General features: G+C 31.5%; 1 protein-coding gene across 2 annotated transcripts in view; it reads right to left on the bottom strand.

Moving 5' to 3' along the window:
- LOC129749438 (cyclic nucleotide-gated cation channel subunit A) overlaps positions 1–17,916 on the bottom strand; it is a 721,507-nt gene that overhangs the window by 123,118 nt on the left and 580,473 nt on the right. For both annotated transcript variants that reach the window (XM_055744412.1, XM_055744413.1), the window contains one exon: positions 1,327–1,489. In XM_055744412.1, coding sequence (XP_055600387.1) covers positions 1,327–1,489 — 163 coding nt within the window. The remainder of the gene's footprint in view (positions 1–1,326; positions 1,490–17,916) is intronic.

Here is a 17,916-nt window from a genome sequence, read left to right as displayed (position 1 = left end):
AGATTTAAAAAACACTTGGACAATTAAAACGTGAAATTTCAGTAAGTACACCATATATTGTTACACCATTTTGAACACATCATTAATTATGTGATATTATTAGACTCCTTGATAAAGGCATAAAAATGCCAAAACGTCGCATGAATAAATAAAAAATCGTTTTAAGATTTTTTCGTGACTGAAATCGCCGAAAATCAATTTATTCAATTGTATAGTTCTTTTTTTGAGGGTTTGAATTTCAGGTGCTGTAATATCTAAGTAAAGTCTGATTTTTCATTGAATAAAGGAAAATAAAGACATCCATAAACTGTTTTCTGTTTTTTATGTTTCCTGTTATGTAGGTTTGTTTGTATATTAGTTATCAAAGATGGATTTAACCTGCAGCCGCCTGTGGCGTAGAGGATAGCCTTCAAGTCTTCTCAGTCAGCGGTCATGAGATTAATCTCGGTCATGGCAGACATAGTTCACTTTATGTGGGCTGGTGGTTTTAGCATTTAAAAAATGTTACCATCATATCCTCGAAAGTTGTACGCTTAAAGTTAAGTAAAAGGAATCTCTTCGATAAACATCAAGTTTCATTGAGATCCTGTGTGTGTTTGTGTTCGTTAAAATACCATGGTCGAATTTCTATAAGTCTCTTCAAAGACTTATGGCAGCATTTGACTCGAAAATATCAACGCGTGTTCGAGACAATTTTATTTAAGTTAGTTAGGTTAGTAAAAACTTCTATTATTAACTCAAAAATTATATGTATACTTTGGGATAGTTTATGGAGATATTTTATTTTCAATAAAGGATCTAATGTCACAAAGTGAAATAAAAAACACTCGGTATGGCGACCGTCAATAATTGGGGCACAAGCACAAGTGTCATTCTCATAGAAATGTTGGGCAACATAGGTAGACTGAAAAACAAACAAGTTTCATTAGTGGCTCAGATGACTTCGAAACAAGTGTTTCTTACATTTTTAAAGGTCGCCATGAAATTTTAATTTTGATGAAATCTCATTAATGATTCCGCTTGGAATGAAGAAAACATAGCAGCTGAATAAGTCTACATAAGTCTTCATCGAACAACTCGTGTTATTACAGTTCGTTTTATGTGCATTATGATGTGAAAAGATTTCCGCCGTTTCAGCCGTTTAAAATTGACTGTTTCGATAGCAATAAGTTTGGTATCTTCTTACAACGAGTTAAAATTCTAAAGAAAAAGAATATTGCTGGCAGAAAAAAAAATCTGATTTCAAATATGGTTCAGCAGGGGGTCGTTTGTTAAGCTAGAATGAAAACAAATTCACATACACACTACCTTCTATTTTCTACTTACCCTCATGACAATGCACTAACGTGTCTAGTAGGTATATAAAATCACAAAGATAGTCTAAGGTCCACCAGAGGGCCGGCGCCTGGCGGTTGATCTCCCAAAATACGGCACGTCCTATCACAAACACTATATTGTACAGTACAGCCAACGAAACCACCGACAGCCACTGGAAAGAGAAAGAGAAAAATGGCGAAATGTTAATTATCACCATGTTCAGTTAAATTTTAAATGGTCGTTCTGCAGCAATAAAATTTTCAACTAATTTCTCTAGTCGAGACATGTGGATTACGCTTCCAAGAAAGGGTCTTGCCGAGGCTTCAAAACGATCATTAAGGGATTACGACGCCTTTCAATTATAACCGTCTGATCTTTTTTCTTAGCTTTGCTTCAATTTTTACACTCAACTAGACCGGAACTACACCAGAAAGCGAAAAAAAAACACCTTCAACACTTGTAACGGAAACCCGTGGAGCGTTATTTAATTAGGATTGATAGCATCAGAATGTTGTAGCCATCAACTTTTGCTTCGATGTCCGCCCCAGAGAAAAAGTTTGCTTATTTTGCCGCCGCTTTTCGGTAATTAGATTCCTCATAATCCCAATTAAAAGTTTTTCTTTTCTGTACCCTAACTTTTGCGTCAAAGAAAGTCTTTCTATGACGGGCATTGGGCACATAAAGATGGTTAAAAATGTTGAAGGTTCTACCTCGTGATTGTTTGTTGACCCAAATACTGGAACCTTGAAACGGAAAACATTAAATAGAGAGGCTGTCTTATTTTTAAGAAATTTCTTCAAGCTTCCTTCAGAGCAGTGGGTTTCACTGTTCTTTAGATCCATGTTGTCTTATCAATGATTATATTTTAAGAAATCTGTTAGAGATCAAAATATATTTCGAAAATCTTTATATGTTCATAGGACGGAAAAAGTTTAAGTAAATTTTTTTCTGTAAGTTGTTGTGTAAGTTGTTGATGAAAAAAAAAATTCTTTTTCGCGAGATAAGTTTTAAATTCAAAAGTTCTCAAATTGAAATGTCTTAACTTTAAAAAATTAAACTAACATTCAAAAATTCCAATCTTTTCAAAAATCTGAATTTCATTGAATTCCAAAGTTTGCATAGAATTGCGTTAAAGCTCTTATTCTGAATTTTTGATTTAAAAAAACTGTAATCGATTCATGTTATAATTTCAAATTTCGAATCCTCATCAGAACTTATTGAAATTTGAGTTCAGAAATTTACTTAAATTGTAAAAAAAAATTCTTAACAAGATGCTATTCAATTGGGCTTAAATATTTTGAGAACTCTGGCAATGCCGAGTGAATTAGCTAGTGTATCATCTTTAAACTCTTTTGGTACCAACCCTTCCATTTTGAATGTTATCATTAATCAATCCTAGCTTCTCGGGAATCCAATCTTTGTTTTTCTTATCGGCTGAATAAAATCGTTTCCAGCCCAATAGTTGGGTGCAAAACTTTCCACCCAGTAAAATATGTCTTTTCAAAGATAAACACCTTCCAGGAAAGTTGTTGGTGTATTTTTTTCAGTCACAGATTCTGGCAATAATAATTGATAGCAGCAACGGCAAACCACAGTCAAGATTTATATCCAGTGAACGGTTTTGGGTGGAATTTTCCGGACCCTCACCCACCCACTCCATCTTAATCATTGTTTTTTTCCGGCAACAAGACTGACAGACAGTCTTCGCTATCGATTGAGCAACAGCTATCAGCCAGCAGCCAGCAAACCGCAAGAAATGTGATTAGTTGAGCAAACAAGTCGTCAATCGAACTCTCGTTCTCAACATAGGCAACGGCAACTCAGCTCTGAGTGTATGTATTTGCGGATGATCATCAATCATTCGAATAACCGCTTTTATTTTGCCGCCAGTCCGGAAAAACGTGCGGATCTTCCCGGCTCGCTGATTAGTGGAAACCAAGTTGAAGCAAATTGTTTATTTTTTATTCATTCAGAAGTTTCAGACGATGAGATGGTAAAAATTTAAAAGACCACTCTTTTCAGTCTTGGAAAATTATGATCTGGATGCTGAAGAACGTTGAACAAAATTAAAATTAAAAAAATTAACAAATTTTCTGACACAACAAATTGTCAAAACTATTTTTGAACATTTCCCAAAAATGCCAGAAATTTGTTTGATTTTACACGAAACACTTTCTATACAGTATAGGTACCAATTAACCTCAGTTTCTCAGTGAGTAAATTTCTATAAACATAGGACTTGTGCCATTGATCAGAGAATTTTGGAAATTAAAACAGATTATTGAAAAAAAAATTCCGAAGAAATAACCATCGTTCCATTGGTTTCGAATTAAAGGTTCTTGGGACATCGGTAAAAGATAATTCTTCGAGAAAGAAAACACAAGACCACTCAGAACAACAATCTTTCCGATGTTGAGTACATTTTTGGGCGGTTACTTTCTTTCGCCTAATTTAGATTATTGCTCAAGCAAACAACGTGAATATGCTTAAAGAAGGTGTTTTGAGTTAAGAAGTTATGGGATTGGTAAATATTTGTAAACATTCGAGTGAGATATAGGATGTTTGTTCAATGAATACGCACATTTTCTTTATGAGGTTCAGAAACGGCGAAACAGATCAATTCAAGAATACTTTTCTACAGTTAATGGTGCATTCAGAATAAGTTAATAATATTAAAAAATTTCAAATATTTTCATTACACTAAAGTTTATTGTTAGGTAGAGTTTAAAGCAAATTTTGTGATAGTTTAGGTCAATGATAATCTTCACTAGTGGTTTTCAAAGTTGTTCAAAATTGAGAGCTTCCAGAAGGGTAGTGAGCTCAATCAGACGCTATCGGCTTCCACGGAATTCTAGCGACAAAACATTAGCGCCAACTGAGGGTTGACGGCTTGAGATCCAAACTCGACTCGAGTTTGAATTTTTTTCACGCACACACATGCAACAGTGCAAATTGCTTTGTTGTTAACAATATAAACATAAACATTGTGTGAGTGGAGCTACGCTTGATTTTCTAAGTATTAGTGTGATGTGTGCTTCCACTCAAAGCTTGAATGCAAAGCTGCAAAGCTTGGATCCCATCTTGCAGGGCGGCAGCACCATAAACATTGTGTAGGTGACGTCAACGATTTGTTCGAAAAAAACAACAGGCCGACTATCTTGATACTTGGAGATCTTTGGCTCAATTTAGGAATTTGGGGAGCGTTGGAAGGGCTCAGAGGGGCGGTGAGGTTGTAATTCGCGTTTTTACAAATCACGGAACAACGTAGATTTTAAATAACAACAAGTAAGTTCGATGCAAAACAATGAAATTACGTTACAAAAGTAAACATCAGGTTTAAGTCTACAATTTAAATAACTTCACAAATCTGCAAACAAATTTTTGTTCCAGTATCTCAATATTTTTTTTCTAAAAACGTATCTAAAAGATTTTTTTATATGATCACAAATTTGTATAGGCTCTACATGTTAATCTTGTTATGTGAAATGATTTTGTGTACAAAAAAAGATTTATTTTAGATGGCAATGCATGAAATTTTCAAAAGTTATTGTCTCAACAAATCTGCAAAACAGAAAAACCTTTAGAAAAATCGGTCTAAAAATGTGTTATCTGTGAGTTAGTGATTGATTTTTTTGAAAGAAAATATAAAAGATTGTTTTTTGGTACGAGAATTTTTATTTCGCGTTTTTATTTGTGCATTTTTATTTCAATCGACTAAAAAAATCATCTGTGCCTTTTGCCATCGATAAACTTTTAATCTATTCAGTTGTCGCTAACATTGCCGAATTTCAGTCATTAGAATCTTATTTTAACTTTATGACCCGTGAAATCTGCATAACTTTGAACAGAACTCATATTCAGTTCTCAAAAAATAATACTAGTTTTTAGTGTAAGTAAAATTCTAAAAATATGAAAAATCACGAAAAGATCACGAACTATATCGAAATATGAAGAATTTTTTGTCATTATTAAATCAAAATCGACCATATTTACATTTACATATAATACCGCTTATAATAATGATTCTTAGGGCATTTTATAAATTTGAATGAATTTTGAGTAAAGTCTTACAACAACATAAAACCAAAAGCTAATGGTTTTTCAACGAACTAGATTTTCATTTTTATATGGTTTCTGAAAATTTACCCAGGAGGCGTTGAGCTCGACAATTTAGCAGAAGGGGGCATTGAGTGAAAAAAGGTTGAAAACCACTGATCTACACCATGGATGAGCAGCTCGAGGCCGCAAAGCTTATCTCGAACAAAAATTTTTTCTCCACTTTTTCCTAAAATAGATTGTTAATTATCATAAAATATTAGTACATATTGAAACGAAAATAAATAATATAGCGAATATCAGGGCCGTTAAACTAGGGTTTCAATACGTACTCTTTTAAGAGTACATGTGTGGGAGAGTGGGGAATCATGGGCCACTTTTTTTCGTTGTTCCATAACTTCTTTATTATAGAAGATTTATTATTTATTTATTTATTATTAATGTCTTTGATAGTAATCACACAAACATATCTTAAACTAAACATGTATTAATGATGTAGATAAAATGAAAATAAAAAATGGTATGGTTTTCTACATTTTCAAGGTATCATAAGGTATTTTTAATTTTTGTTTTTAATAAGTTGTTTTCCCCAAATTCTGACTGTTTGAAAAAAAGCAATATTTTTGGATTTTGAAAAATGGTGGGGAATCGTGGGCCATCAAATCCAAATTGACCAAATAACATGCAAAGTTTATGAGTTGACCCAAAACTGTGATTTCCTAATTCATTTCGTTATTTAAAAGCAATTTCAGATGATGAAATAAAAAAGAGAGCTGCGTATGATCGCATCGATTCCTAAACCTGGCTCGCGAACGTTTTGGCAAAATTTCTTATAAAGGATGGACAAAATATTTTTCATAATCCTTCATTTGGCATGAGAAAACTTTGCAGATAGGTAAAACGTACTTTAAGTTCTGAATGTGTAGAAAAACATAAAAATATAGGTGTTTCAAGACGTGTGGCCCACGATACCCCACAAGCTATGATTTTCAAATTGGTTGCGTTTGTGTGACTTATTGATGTTTTATCAAAAATTCCTTTTCCACGTGAAAGATCATGACAAAACTAAGATCATAAGCGTATGAGCATATTTTTGTTATGCACTTTAGGTTCCCCATCGATGAAATTAGCGAGTGTTTTTTTTAATTATGTAAGTGAATTTTTCTAACTTTTTTTATGATGCGTATTTCAGTCAACAACATATAGGAATATATGCTCACGCAAAGCGACGACGATGACAGTTGGTTTGAGATTTTTATCTCAACACACATCTGAGATATTAAGAGTGGCCCACGTTTCCCAAGGCCCACGATACTCCACTCTCCCCTACTCTTCTCCGATCGAGAAAAAAGCGTACTCTTCTTTTTGTAAAATCTTGCGGAATGTACACTTTTTTCGTTGAAAGACTTTTTATTAGAGAAACGAACTTATTTCTTCCAGTTCTTAAGTTTGTGTTCCTATATGTACAAGAAGTCCGGAAGAAACGCAACACTTTATGCATTCATGCCACGGTACCTCAGGATTCTCTACTTTGTTGAGTTTTCCGAACAATTTTAATTCAAAGCGTCACAAATCTATTAAAATTTAAATTTTTCGTTTAAAATTAGTTTGCTATTTCATCAGCAGCACTTTTATGGAAGTAAAAAACAACAACTTTGAAAGTTTTGAAACCACTTTTAAGAAAAGCTTCTCCTAGGTATGGACATGAACTGTGCAGACAGTCAGCTCGTTTGAATATACAATTAATGCTCAAACAGTTGGCTAAGAGCAAAACAGCAATCTGAACTCTTTTTAAAATGCAACATCTTTTCATTTTTGCGAAGTTCTGATCTCTATCTCTTCGAATAATCCAATGATAGTTTGACTTTTCACCAAAAATCTGCAATAAAATTAGCAAAAAAATAAACGATAACTTACATCATAATCACATAACTAGCAACTAATTGTCACTCTTTGAATGACCTTCAATTTCCTGGTTTCTCCCGTTTCTCCTAAATATTTTGAAATATAATTATAATGTACTCTTTTTGGCTTTGAAGGATATGGTAACCCTATGTACGATAAACTGCAATAATCAAAATGTTGAACAACCGTGAATGTATGGAATTCTCTGCATATTTTTTCTACGTGAAAGTTACATGTTTTTTAAACAGCTAACATTTTTCACGAATAAAATCTCGTGGGTGATTTTATTTATAATGAAAATCAGTATTTTTTTAAATCATAATAAACAAAAATTCAACTTTATATTTGTGATTTTCATCTGAAAGTTTCAAATATGAGAATCAATTTTGTATGAAATGCAATACCAAATTCGAACCAAGTTTTCAAAACAACTTTTTATTTTCAATTTCTACTGATGATTCGAATTGAAATTCTAACTGAAATACAATTCCTTTTTACAAGCTATTTTTGGATTTAAAATCCATAATAGCGGATCGACAAAAGAAAATAAATAACAAAAAACACATTTTTCCAGGATGCCAAGAATTTTAGAGTTTATTTTGAATTATTTGGAGGCGATTGATTCACAATATGAAATTAATCTATTATATAAAACTAGCAGACCCGGTAAACTTCGTCTTACCCTGTTAAATTTTGCGTCCATTTTCCATTTTTCTTCGCTGATTAACCTTTAAAATTTATTAAATATTGAGTTGTTAATCGTCTCGCTTTTGTGAACATGCTCTAGTTTTTTCTTTAAATTTACTCATTTCCGTTTACTTGAATTGTCCCGCTTAACTTTCATGAATACTTTTTATTAACTTTTCTTTCATTCAGATTTTTTTATATCAACGAATGGTCAGGCTTCAGATTCTTGTCGCAAAATGGTTTTATTTTTTCAGTTCGTTGTTATCGTCCAACTTGCATGCCTATTGCAAAAGAAATCACTTTATGTAACTTTTTCCATAAATAATTGTATGTTGATAATATGTATGTTTCATTTATTGTATACCATTTAGTTGATTTATTCAGCTTTGTTCGAAATAACATTAAGGTTTGAATCTAAATCAAAAGTTTCTCATTTATTATAATTTATTGCATATAAAACATAACGAAAATAAAATTTTGAATATTGGGACAATTTTTGGAGTACTTGGGAGCTAAAAGCGCTGCGCTTTCAGCTCCCAATTAGTTTTGGGACAGCTTTTCGTTCACCATCCTCACCCCTCGAAGTAGTTTGAATTAATATACATATTTTCTCCAAAATCATGTTCAAAAAGTTTTTCTAGATACCGAACTTATAGATATGACACATTTCAACTTGAAGTGTTCCCAAACAGCATTTGCCATGGCATAAAATCTGGCGATCTTGTATACTGCAATCTACTTTTTTATGTTAATTATTGAAAAAAAAAGCAAATTACATTCCTATGAACTTGAACCCAATGAATCAATGAAACGATTGGTATTAAAATTAGAAAAAAATATGTTTTTAATTGAAGATCGAAATGATGTTCTGATTTCAAAATTTCCTGAACATTGTTGGTGGGGTTCTGCGATTTGATTTAAGACTATGTAATATTTTCAAGGTTCAATAACATTTAATTGAAAAGCAGATTTAAAAAAACTAAATAGTTCGAAAAGAAATAATCTGTTCAGGCTACGATGGATTCATGAGTTCATATCATTTTCTGGAAAATTTCATGCTGAAATAACTCAAAACCTTAAAAAAATAAGTGTTTTTTTTGTAAATCGAAACTCTCAATAAAGGAACACCGGGTATGATAACAGTGAACCTGTAAACAGTTTTTCGGTAAATAATTTTAGAAAAAGTTGAGTTTGTTTAGTCAGATTGTTTATTTGGGCCCAACCATTTATAAATGAAGAAATAATTTATACATTTTATGTAAATTTTGAGCGTTTGCATTCGTTCTAGTGTACCTTTTAACTGAAAATTCTTCTTGGATTATTGATAACTTACACATATGGTTGCAAAAAATTCTTTGCATTCGGCCTTTAAATAAACATCAATCCTATTTAATCCTTCTTAAAGGACAGTACATATGTCTGTTGATTTTCAACGGATTTTGTTGTTCTGTAAATTTAAAGGCGTTTGATTTATCTTCAGTTAAGCATATTTGTACATGTTCGAAAAATGTTTCTAGGCGTATTGGATTATTCAATCGTATGTAAATCTTCCACTTTCTTTTTTTCAAACGTCCGCAAAGAGTCATACCATTTTTTCATACGCATCAGTATCAAATTCATGTTTTTTAGACAACCATTGCTGATTCAGTTAACATGAAATAAAAACAGTTTTAATATTTAAAACTGTTTATATGGTTTTGATTAGATCGGTAAAATATCAATCTGGGTTACATCTAGGCTTCATTTATTCATATGTGCTGTACAAATAAGCTAGGAATCAAGAAGAAAAAAACCCATCTAGGCTTCATATCGCCGCCACGTGCGTTGAAAGTATGCTTGGTTGAGAGATAGGCGCCCAAATATTCCCACTAATCAGTATGCTATGCCCTGGTTACTATCCTCTCACGACGTTTGTTCGCGACGCCTCGACCATAGAGACGAATAACAAACAGCCCGCCCGGCGCCCAAAGTAAAGAAAATCTCAAAAATAATGGATGTCATGACTTTTATTTGATTCAAAAAACTACAAATTTAATTTTTACGGACAATTGAGGTGACTTTTTGTTAATTTTATTCGATATAAACCGATTCGCATGGCTACAGAATATTCTAAAAATAATTTCATTCAAATCGTTTTGGTCATTTCGGAGGAGTAGTACTACAAACACCGTTACAAGAGAATTTTATATAATAGATTCTCTTGTAACGGTGTTTGTAGTACTACTCCTCCGAAACTACCCAAAAGATACAAGTGAAATTATTTTTAGAATATTCTGTGGGCATGCGAATCGGTTTATATTGAATAAAAATAACAAAAAGTGGCATCAATTGTCCGTTATAATTAAATTTGTAGTTTTTTGAATCAAATTAAAGTCATGGCCTTCAATTTTTTCGAGATTTTCTTTCCTTTGGGCGCCGAGCGGGCGGTTTGTTTTTCATCTCCATGGTTGAGGCGTCGCCAGCAAACGTCGAGAAAGGATAGAAACCAAGGCAAAGCATACTGATTAGTTGAAACATTTGGGCGCGCATTTCTAAATCAAGCATAATTTCAATGCATGTGGTGGCGATATGAAGCCTAGATGTGTTTTTATCTATTCGATTCCTACATCATTTGTACAGCACATAGTAATGAATGACGCCCAGATTGATATTTTGCCGATCAAATCAAAACCATTTAAACAATTTAAAAAAATGTAACTAATTTAAGTTCAGACGAAATTGTTGTCTGAAAAATATGAATTTAGTACTGATGCATATAAAATAATGGTATGACTCTTTGCGGACATTTAAAAAAATGAAAGTGGGAAAATTTACATACAATTTTACAATTCAATACCCCTAGAATCATTTTTCGAACATGTACAAATGTGCTCAACTGAAGATATATGAAGTGCTTTTAAATTTACAGAACAACAACAAAATCCGTTGAAGATGAACAGACACTTGAACTGAACAAGAGCCTGTCCTTCAAAAAGGATCATACACGATTGAAGTTTATTTTAAGGTCTAATGCAAAGATTTTTTTGATTTTTTGCAAGCTTTAGTGAAAGTTATCAATAAAACAAGAAGAATTTTCAGTTAAAACATATGTATATTAGAGGCTTTAACCTAGAACAAGTGCAAACGTTCAACATTTACAAAAAAAAAATGAAGACATTATTTCTTCATCTATAAATTCGAGCCCAAATTAAAAAATCGGACTAAAAAACCTCAACTTTTTTGTCAAATCATTCACCGAAAAACTGTTTACAGGTTCACTGTTTGTTTACACAGAATTCAAGTACGTACTAAACATAAACGTGTGTTTTTGTTTACTATATTTTGGCAACAAAGACGAGACTTTAGATCCGCTTTTTTGTGATTGATATTCCAGAAACATTATTCTTTTGAAAGCAAAAGCAGAATTTTTTTTGATTAGTTTTTATTATGATCTGATAGTGCCGAAAATAACCATTAACTCCTGTCACTTCACACGGTAAAACAAGTGGTAGCGCTCCTTTTAGCCATTAAACATACACCTTTTAAGAATTTTTTTCTCCGAAAAGATCAGAAAGGGTATCCCGAGTGTTGAATCTGAAGCGGATATTCAAAATTTTTAAATGTCTTTGTAAATGAAGGTCTTATGGTAAGTATTCAGTGTTCAGTATTCAGTGACATAGAAGTACCAAGCATTATTTCTTTCTGGAGAAAAACTGCAGTTATATCAATGAAAGTTGATAAAAAAGACAAACAGGAACAAGTATTTAATTCATTTTGAAGTCTCTACACTGACGCATCTGAAAAAGAATAAAGTGTTTCCACTTGCATCAATAAATGGGACAAATGTATACTTAGATATTTCTTTTTGAAGGAATATGAAAGTTGAACTGTGATGATAGCCGAAAGACACTTTAATGTGTTCAAAGATTTCGAGGTATATTAACATGAAAACTTCCAGAGAAAACGAATGAACTCATGAAATCATCGTAGCCTCAACAGGTTAGCTCTTTTCGATCTTTTTAGTTTTTAAAAACTTGCATTTCAATCAAATGTTATTGAATCTTGAAAATATCAAATAATCTTAAATAAAAATAGCGGATCACCTCCAACACTGTTCAGGAAATTTTTAAATCAGAACACCCCAATGCTTCAGTTAGAATCTTTAAAAACAATGGTTTAAATTGGCAGATATGTCCATTGGGATAAAAATCTAAATAAAAATGCCGTAATTCGGTTGAAGTAAAAAATCTAAACACATTCTTCTCCCATTCAAAACTGATCGTTTTCTTGATTAATTGGGTAAATGTTCAAAGAATTGTTTTTTTTTAAGAGGAGAAATTACCCTGAATTTGTTTTATGAAACGAATTTGCGGCTTTATCGGTGAGGGTTAAAGAGTTGAAATAAAAGACGGATAGAAAATCAGAAGAAAATTCTAAGGTGGTGAAAAGAGCGAAGAGCATTTGAAATTGAAGCTTGACCACTTACTAAATTCTTTGTCCCGCACCAATTAACTGTATTGATGAAGTAGTACCCAATAGAGAAGGCACTACATTTTTCGATACAGTTAATTATGGATGGTTCGACCGCCATGTGAGTGTGTGAGTGCACATGTGCCGAACGGACAAAAAATTGGTGCGGGACAAAGAATTTAGTATGTGGTCAAGCTTCTATTTCAAATGCTCTTCGCTCTTTTCACCACCTTAGAATTTTCTTCTGATCTTCTATCCGTCTTTTATTTCAACTCTTTAACCCTCACCGATAAAGCCGCAAATTCATAACATGAATTTTTTTGCTTAAATAAATAATAAAACGGCGAACTTTTTTTTGGACATGGTTTTGATGAACATATGGATATTAATTTCCACTGCTGCTTGAAAATGGTCAGTAAAGAATCATCTCTAACGTTTTTTTTTATTTCTGCAGTTTTAAAAAATATACCATCCAAAGTTACTCGGGAGCTGAAAGTGCTGCGATATTCAAAATTCTTTTTCCATAAAGTATCATATGCAATAAATTTCAATTATTGAGAAACTTTTGATTTCGATTTCAACCTTAAAGTGAACTCGAGCAAAGCGGAGTAAATCAACTAAATGATATTCAATAAATGAAACATTGATATTATCAACATATAGTTATTAATGGAGCAAGTTACAAAGAGTGGATGTTTTTAGCATGAGTCTTGCAAGTTTGATGGTTACATTGAGTGCTGAAAAAATCAAATTTGCAACGGGAAGCTGATACCTGATACCATTCGGGAATATTCAAAGCAAACGAATCAAAGAAAAGTAAATGAAAAGTATTCATGCACGTAAGATTGACTGAAGGTAATGTTTTGATAATTTATGTAAAGACCCGTAGAATTGAGTTAAAATTCTTAGGATTGATTCCGATAGAATTAAGCGGGAAAATTCGAGTAAACGGAAAAGAAGGATATGTTAAAAAAAACTAGGACATGTTCACGAAAGCAAGACAATTAACAATCAAAAATGAAAAATGGACGCCAAGTTTAACATGGTAAAACGAAGTTTACCGGGTCTGCTAGTTTTTTTATATAATTTCTAGTTTTTGAACAAACTTTTGAAAAAAAAATGTAAAAATACAAAAAACATAACAAATATTTCGAAATCAATGATTTTAATTCAATGACCAAACTTCTCGAATAGCGCATAATTTTGAATTATTTTGATTCCTAAAAAACATTTATGGAAGTTTTTTTTTTGTCAATATTTTCCAATTCTGTCAAACATGATAATTTTGAAGTAATTTAAAAGATGATTTTAAGCGAAATGAATCATTGTTATTTACTAAAGCATAAGTAAAAATGTTTTGCAGACTTCTACAAAGTTGATAAAATTTATTATCAAATACTTAAAGACTATTTGATTTCAAGGATGCCAGAAAAAGTTGTAATCATATTTATTAAAATTTCTTAAAAATGGTAGAATTAGATTTTTTTTAAGATTCATAATCTGTATGTAGGTTTACAAATAGCACGCATAGCATAGTTCGAAAGCTTTTAGAATTGATCAGTTATTGTGTTAAAACTGATCAATTCTAAAAGCATTCGAACTAGGTCAAAATTAAAAACAATATACAAAGAGTTTGAAAAAAAAAAGATTTCAATTCAATGACCGAACTTTTCGAAAAGCGTATAATTTTGAAATATTTTGAACTGTTGGGAAAATGCTAAAGATATTTTCTTGTGCCATTTTTTCCCATTCTGCAAAACACGATTATTTTGAAATAAGATGAAAGTTGAAAATTGGTTTTACAGTCTTGTACAAAGTAGTTAAATGAGTGAAAAATTTTCATTATCTCATACTTAAAGACTATTTGTTTTAAGGATGTCAGAAATAGTTGTTATCTTATTTATTTTAATTTCTAAAAATTGTAGAATTTGATTTTTTAAGATTCATAATCTGTATTTAGATTTTTTGTAGGTAAACGACTTTACATAAAACCTGATCGATTCTTAAAGTTCCACACGCCATATCATCGAAACTAGGGCAATAGACAAAATCTGACAATCGATTAGAATGTGGGACGCCAATGCGTCCTACATAGGCACAAAAAATGCGCTTATCTCGTGTAATCAGAAGACTAAAAATTAGCTCAACCGTTTTTAAGTATAGTGAAACAGTCATTACTTCCTCAACTTTGTTTAAAAAAAACTGTTTTATATATGGGCTCAGTAAGTTATTTCCTGAGAATGTCATTGATCTATTGAATAAGTCAAAAACAAAAGTTTTGTTGCCTCTCAAATACTGGCTTAAAATGAATTCATAAATAACAATTCGAAAACATTTGTTTAAGAAAATCAACGACATGATGGTGGTCGATTTTAAAATGTTCGTCGAAATGACTCAGCGTCATAGTTCTCGAAACAATTATTCTTGACAAAAACAATTTTCTATTTGACTCAAAAAATCCGAAATGTTTTTTTTGTGATGCTATTTCTATAAATTTTATTAAAAAGGTAATATCAAATTTCGAAAAACTGAATTAGACTGCTTCTGCACTTCACATTACTTTTGTCATAATGTTTTCACTTACCATCTTTAGTAATCCCTCGCCAAGAGTATCTTTATTGTATTGAAAATATCCTTAAACTTCGTACAAATTTTCAAGAATCTAGAATTTTAACTGTAACCTATGTTCTTTGACGAAATCTGCTTAGCAATCTGTAAATTGCTTTATTCAAAAATATTTGTAGCTTAGTAGCTTATATTAAACTGTTGCAGCTCCCATTTAGGAAAAAAAAATTCAGAGTAAGAATCTTATTCTTCCTTAAATTAAACAGCAGTCCAGTAACAATTCAAAAAGATTTTGATATTTATCTAATAGAGTTTTCTATGATTTCAGCAACCTTGCTGAACATGTCAACTTTAAGTCGAAAACACTTAATTCATCGTCAGTACGAAAAAAACGGGGGTTTGAAAGTAAATTTAAATTGTGGAAAAACTTCTTGAACATACGTTTATAAAACAGAACCTTTATCAGTAAAGACAACGGTTTTTAAATAAAATTCTTTTTTGGGTTTTTGCTGTTGCGTGGCTCCAGTAGACTTATGAACAGAAGTGATAAACAGTAAAATACAATCGGATTTTTCATTACTTTCACTTCTAAATTTCTCTATTCAACTGAGAATTTAAAATAAAATTCTGCAAAATATTAACAAGAAATATTTGATGGAAAGATTTTTTAATCTATGTGGCGTGTTTGCTCAAAAGACTGATCACCCCTGATCAAGGTTCTGAAACTTGTTCATGAATGCTGCTCTCCATTCGCTTTTTTCAACGCTCCCTCAAATGGTATGACGAATCCCTTTTAATACTGTGTGAGCGAGAATATGTTGCGCGACATTTCAAGTTCGTATCATCACAGAGAACCGAGGAATGGCTTGTTCAAGGAAGAGCAGGAGCCTCTCCCGACCATACAGAATGTGGGTATGCTCACGCAACAACTCTCTTTTGTATACACATCCTAATAGGCGAACTGACATTGGACAATTTTTCGGGCGGGTTGTTCGCTTGCGAATCTATCGACACATTTATCGACAGTGAAATATTTGCCTCCGAAGGATCAAAATGAATCGTTCGCTTACAGATCGCATACGCCGGGTCGTGCGGGAGATAGAGAACGAAAACGTTTGTGTGATGTTGGGTTATCGGGTGACAAATTATGCGCATATGCACCCACTAAGTTTATGGCCAATAATTTCAAGCGGCATATTTTGAGCTGCCACAAATCCGTGGCTAAAGAGCTGGGTTTGGAGTCGTCCGATTGCCAACCTACTGCAAAAAAAAAAAATTAATTAACTCCTTCAGCTAAATTTTCGGTGAATTTTGATAAATACGACGTCCTCAAAGGAACCTTGCTTTATTTTACCGAAAATAACATGCCGTTGAATTTCGTGAAGTGGGAAGCAACGGTCTTGTTAATCAAACCTATCTGGGAAGCAGCCAATTTAAGATTTTCACCGGATTTGGTAAAATTATTCCTCAAGAAGGCAGCCGATCACATCGGAACTATTATGCGGGAAGAATTCAAGGAGCAAACTATACATTTAAAAATAGATTCTGCCACCCGTCACGAAAGGAGCAATTTCGGAATCAATGCCCAGTATATTTCAGACGATGGGAAGATCAGAATCCGGCATTTAGGTAAGTGTGCAGTTTATAAATCAATTAAGAAATTATTTATAACCATATTCCAAAACTTTTCCGAACATTTTTATCCATGAATTTTGAATTCTAATATTCTAAGTTCCTAAAAATCTTTCTGAAATTCTTTACTTCTAAAATTCCTGAATTCAAAGATCCTACAATCCATTAATTTAAAAAAATTTTAATTCTAAAATTCCAAATTCTAAAATTCTAGATTCTAACAATCCAACATTCAAAAATTCACAAATTCTTAAATTCCAAATTCTCAAATTCTAGATTCATAGATTTTAAAACTCGGAAAATCTAAAATTTTTAAACTCTTTATTTCTAAAACTTGTAAATTCTTTAATTCATATTTTTTTAAATTATTAAATTCTTGAGTTCTTAAATTCTAAGAATTTAAGAACTTATTCTAAATTTCTTCAATACTTAAATTCTTGAATTCTCTTAATTTTTTAATAAATAAACTGTGAAATTCTAAAATTCTCCATTTCTTAAATTCAAAAATTTTAAAATCCTGAAATTCTAAAAAAGTTTTTGAATTCTAGAATCAATAATTTTTTTAATTATAAAAAAAAATAAAAATATCGATTTATACAATTTTCAATTCTGAAATTTTAACTATAAAATTCGAAAATTCCATATTTAAACAAACATAAAATTAAGTGTTGTAAATTCCAATACTCTTATTTTCTGATATTCTCAAACTCGAACATTGCTTGATTGTAAATTTATTATGTTTAAAAAACTCTAAAATTCTTTCACTCGTCAATTCTAAAATTTAAAAAAAAAATCTGAGCTTTTAGAATTCTTCAATTCTAAAATTTTAAAATTCCAAAACTATAGAAATTCCACATTCTGTCATTCCAAAATTCTAAAGTCCTAAAATTCTAGAATTCTTAAAATTTTAGAATTTTAAAATTTTTTAATTTCTTGACATTTTAAATTCTTCACTTCTAAAATTCTTCAATTCTGAAATTTAAATTTAAAATTCAAAATTTCAAAATACTTTTATTCTAAAACTTAAAGTTAAGCATTGTAAAATTCTTAAATTTTATACCTCTGGTTTTCCTCAATTCTACAATTTTTGTTTTTCATAATGTCATCTGTTTCAAATTCTTGAATTTTGAACTTATTTTTACCAAAGCCTGTCATGAAATGGTAGAGCAGCAAATCTTTAAAAATAATTTAATACCTTAGCAAACTATATACTTTAAACCGAAAACATTGAATAATTTATCAAAATGATGGTAAAGTGTCATTAATAAAACTTTTAAAAAATTAATAATTGAATTCTTTATTTAA

Source organism: Uranotaenia lowii, chromosome 2 (genome assembly GCF_029784155.1).
Source record: "Uranotaenia lowii strain MFRU-FL chromosome 2, ASM2978415v1, whole genome shotgun sequence".
NCBI classification, from domain to species: domain Eukaryota; kingdom Metazoa; phylum Arthropoda; class Insecta; order Diptera; family Culicidae; genus Uranotaenia; species Uranotaenia lowii.
This window is presented reverse-complemented; position numbering and strand designations above follow the sequence as displayed.